At 54.6% G+C, this 4,474-nt stretch overlaps 2 protein-coding genes across 2 annotated transcripts in view; one reads left to right on the top strand and one right to left on the bottom strand.

Moving 5' to 3' along the window:
• Positions 1 to 2,643, bottom strand: part of eif2Ba (eukaryotic translation initiation factor 2B alpha) — a gene marked incomplete at its 3' end in the record, with an annotated part of 9,397 nt that extends 6,754 nt beyond the window's left edge. The window contains exons 1-4 of the mRNA XM_002958161.1: positions 2,545 to 2,643; positions 2,284 to 2,470; positions 1,882 to 1,941; positions 1,185 to 1,269 (exon numbers count right to left, since the gene is read on the bottom strand). Coding sequence (XP_002958207.1) covers positions 1,185 to 1,269; positions 1,882 to 1,941; positions 2,284 to 2,470; positions 2,545 to 2,608 — 396 coding nt within the window. The 5' untranslated portion in view covers positions 2,609 to 2,643. The remainder of the gene's footprint in view (positions 1 to 1,184; positions 1,270 to 1,881; positions 1,942 to 2,283; positions 2,471 to 2,544) is intronic.
• Positions 2,644 to 2,949: 306 nt separating this feature from the next.
• Positions 2,950 to 4,474, top strand: part of VOLCADRAFT_108021 (uncharacterized protein) — a 19,905-nt gene continuing 18,380 nt past the window's right edge. Inside the window, exons 1-4 of the mRNA XM_002958175.1 lie at positions 2,950 to 3,096; positions 3,163 to 3,240; positions 3,322 to 3,388; positions 3,658 to 3,750. Of these exons, the coding sequence (XP_002958221.1) occupies positions 3,020 to 3,096; positions 3,163 to 3,240; positions 3,322 to 3,388; positions 3,658 to 3,750 (315 nt within the window). The 5' untranslated portion in view covers positions 2,950 to 3,019. The remainder of the gene's footprint in view (positions 3,097 to 3,162; positions 3,241 to 3,321; positions 3,389 to 3,657; positions 3,751 to 4,474) is intronic.

The following is a 4,474-nucleotide window of genomic DNA, read 5'->3' as shown; positions in this document are numbered from 1 at the left end:
TCAATCAACCGAGCCTTGGCACTCTCAATGTCCTGCGAAGAAAACAATTATTTAATTATTTATTGCAAAAAGAAAAGAAAGGGAATGACAAAAAGGAAAGAAAAAATGAATGAGAAAACGGGTAAAATGCAGAAAAGCGGCACACCGCGCCGTAAGCACTCCCGGAAAAAGGCCTTCTCCTGAAACCGATGGTGAAATCTAGGTGCGTGTCTTAGTACGTGTATGATGGCAGGAAGGGGCCCCGGGTCGAAGCCCCCGGCAAATTCCCTTTCTCACCTCCTGCCTCAGCCTTCGCCTAAAAGCCTCGGTAACTCCCACACCCAACCCCTGTGACCCAACCCTCCAACAGCCGGCCATCCTCCCGCCGAAAGTCCCCCCCTCCCCCTCCCCCTCCCCCTCCCCCTCTCCTCCCCCCTTCTCCTCCCAGCCCCTCCCCCTCTCCTTCCCCCCTCCCTCTCCCCCTCCCCACACCCCCCCTCCCCCTCCCCCGCCCCACCCCACCGACACACAAACACACACAGGCAATCCTGCACACCCAGAGTACAACCCCATACCCCACATCACGTTCGCAAAAGCCCAAACATTCTCATATTCTCATGTTGCAACATCCTCTCGCGTGCCTTCTGGGCTTCGTCCGGCTCCTCCGTGACTTCCACCGTACTGAGCACCTGGAGACCCCCCACCCAACCCCCAACGGACTTTGGACGCCAGCGGCTCATTCTTCCGAGTTCCTCTCACAATACTATTCCCCCCAACGATCGCGTCTCAGTGCTGCCGCGGGAGGGACTGAGAGCCCCCCGGGTCGCCCTCCCAGCCCAGCCCAGCCCAGCCCTGGCTCCCGCCCAAAGTATCTCTCTATACATAACCCCCCTCGCTCCCCCGGAGCCCGAGTACCGCCCAAGAAGACGGAAAACCCCAACCTCCCAGCAAGGCAATGCAGAATCCTCATTAAAAATCTCCAAAAAACAAACCAGAGGAAGAAGGAAAGAACGAAGGAATGAAAGAAGGAAGAAGGAAAGGAAGAAGGAAAGGAAGGAAGAAATATCCGCAGCCGAACCACTGGAAACCGCCGAAAGACGGACCGGGAAAGACTCCGGGCCTCCCCCCCCACCACCACACACACATAGGTGCCACATGTGATCCCTTTCAGACCCCGTGCAGTACGCCGCCGCCCGCCGCCTCACCTGCAGCTCCAGCGCGCTGGTCCGTGTCGTGTACCTCAGGAACAGCTCGCAGCCGGCCTTGAGGGAAATGTTGGTGGGGTTCACCCTGCAGCAGCAGCAGCAGCACCACGTTGGTGCAGGTGGTAGGTAGATAGCAGTAGTAGCAGTTGCAGTAGCAGTAGTATGGTGCACCAGCCGCCTCTCTTGGGGAGTTGGAAGTGTGAGCCGAGTGTGCCATGTATGTATGTATGTATGTATGCATGCATGTATGTCGGCAGGATGCACGACGAGATCTCGACAGTGCATTTAGTAACGCTACCTGGAGGGCCGGTCCAGCCTTTCCCACCTAAAACGGCCCTTGCCCGGGGGCCACCCCCACAGCCCTCCTAACCCGACTCCTCGCAGGCTACTGCACTCCCCAAGCCCGGCCGCTAACACGACAATCCTCCCCGCTGGGCCCACCCTCGCGTAAAAAAACAACCCTTCGGCCCTCGGGCGCTTCCTTTCCCTGGTGCCGCAGTTGACCCTCGGCTTCTTGCATACGTTTCCTCCCCCTCCTCCTCTTCCTTCCCCCTTTTTCCCCCCTCCCCCCAGCCAATCGATCCCGCATGCAAGCCCCGGGAGTCAAGTTCCCACAGGTTCACCATCCCCCTCCACCATCTCCCTCCACCATCCCCCTCCCCCGGGGCACCACCATGCGCACCACCTCTCCACCCACCTCTGCAATGCTTGCGCGGCGTCCGCCAGCTCCTTGCTGACCCCCATCAGTGTTGTCGCGCTGCGGTTGGGGGATTGGTGCGGGGATTGGGAGTTTTGGGGGGAATGGGGGGAACAGAGAACGGAAAGACGGCCCAAAACGTTGTAAATAAATAGCCCGCTGAGACGGGTGAGGATTTTGAAGCCCGGTTCGCCTGTAGATGTGTAATGCCGAGCAACTGAGCACGTAGCTAACGTATACTGCTGGAATACGTGCAAGGAAAGAAGCCTGAGATGCATGACTCGCCGATCGGATGGCATTAGCTTGCCAAGGGGGCATTCGCAGGCGGGTGAAGATATCGGTTGACTGGAGGTTACCCTGACTGAGTTACCGCTCGTTTGTCATCCGTAGTTACTGGCTGACACCCTGTGCCTGCCTTCTCCGATGGCCGAAAACCAACCCCATACCCCAGGGGAAAGGAGGAGGTAGACTTGCCTGCTCCGCTTGATGACGGCCGTCAGGGCCATAATAGCTGCGACTGCAAACGCCACCTCCTCATCCCTACTCAGGGCGTCGTGAAACTCGCGCACGGCAATGTCATTGAGGGTGCCTGCGCGAGTGCCGCCGCGTTGTACGAGGAGCTGAGAAGCAGCAATGCCGGTAACATCCAAAGGTTTGTGATACCTTGCGTATTCGCCTCAAATCCTTCCGTCACAACAAGCTTTTGATGGCTTGGCCGCCGCTGCATCGTGGCCGTCCCGGCACCAACCCCCAAACAAAAAAAATATTAATGGATGAATTTAATAACAGATTACGGGTGTGATCGGAAAATGTTCATCGAGACAGCTGGAGCGCGCAGTCGCCAACAAGCAGGAGAGAGTGCATTAGTGCACGAATGGCATTCCTTCTCTATAACTTTTTTTACGTATAATCTTTCTTTGACGGTGTTTGCTTGTAGCACCCAAGGTTCTTAACCGCGCTCATCTGAAATGATGAACATTTTGTAAACCCTTTTCCGTATCCGTGGAAGAAAGCACCATTCCAGCTTTTCGAATAGAAGATTGCATTTAAAGGCGCATATCTTAGGGAATTCCCTTCCTCACCCGAAACTACCTTTCGCTGTCATGGCGTTTAAACCATAGACACAATTTGATTGGAGATGTCCGTGGGTTCAGTTTTGCCTCCTGTAAATGAGGCTATTAGCTTGCTGGACGTCAGCTTCGTTAATAACGAGTGGTCAGTTAGCGCGGAGTCAACGGGTCAGCAAAGCAAGCCCCACCTTAACGGAATGTTTGCTTACAGGCATGGAACACCAGCAACTTTACGGAGAAGCATTCAGATCTTGGTGGATCATATCTCTGTCCAGAGCGTGCAGCTAAGGTAAGCCAAATTCCGACGCATGTCTGGTCTCCTGCAAGGGTCGTTTCTTAACGGACCTACCACATATCCTACCCGGTGCAGCCGCGTCGAGGACATATTGAACGCCTTCGGAAACCCCAGTCAGCATGGCGGAACCGTGTGGAGCAAGGTACGTGGACTGGGTTACCCAACAGCTCAACCAACCAACAGCATCATCAAGCGCAGGGTGGAGCTTTCTAGACCTGCGCGCCTCGCGCCACGCAATTTACGTCCTAAACGGCCCCAAGAGCAGCCGCCTCTTTGGCAGCCAGACACGCATTTTTGTTGTAGCGTTGGCACCCACGGTACTATCTATCGCCTGTTTTTTTACATATCGCTAATAAGTTCCCTGCAACCTTGTGACGTCTTCCGTCCACTCTTCTTCCCTGAACGACGTAGCTCGCGGCGAAGGCCGACCTCAGCCGCCTGGAGAGGCTGGAAGCGCAGATGGACGGCCTGCTAAATGACTGCGCACAGATGCGGACCCATCAGGTAGGGGGATTAGTCACCAAGCCATCAAGCCTGGGTGGCAACCAGCCTGGGTGGGTGGCAACCAGGGGCCTTGTTCAGTGGCGCTGGGAGGTCCAAATCGTACCCGGGGACCCAAATCACAACAACAGGCCGCAACGCGCGTTTAGCCGCAAGCCTTTAAATCCTCAGCCGCCTCACCGGCTTGGATCGAGGGCTTGCTATGGACTGGGCCCGCTTGATCCAGTCGGGTGTCCAGCACCACCTGATGAACAGGAGCGCAACACAATGACCCCTTTGAAGCGCAACGTAACTCAAGGTGTAACACATACACACATACACAAACACGCACACATACACATACACAAACACGCACACATACACAAACACGCACACATACACAAACACGCACACATACACATACACAAACACGCACACATACACATACACAAACATGCACACATACACATACACAAACATGCACACATACACAAACACATACACATATACATACACAAACACGCACACATACACATACACATACACAAACACGCACACATACACATACACAAACACAAACACATACACATACACAAACACGCACACATACACATACACATACACAAACACGCACACATACACAAACACAAACACGCACACATACACATACACAAACATGCACACATACACAAACACATACACAAACACGCACACGCACACGCACACATACACATACACACACGCATTA

The sequence above is a fragment of the Volvox carteri genome (genome assembly GCF_000143455.1).
Source record: "Volvox carteri f. nagariensis unplaced genomic scaffold VOLCAscaffold_87, whole genome shotgun sequence".
In the NCBI taxonomy this organism is placed as follows: domain Eukaryota; kingdom Viridiplantae; phylum Chlorophyta; class Chlorophyceae; order Chlamydomonadales; family Volvocaceae; genus Volvox; species Volvox carteri.
This window is presented reverse-complemented; position numbering and strand designations above follow the sequence as displayed.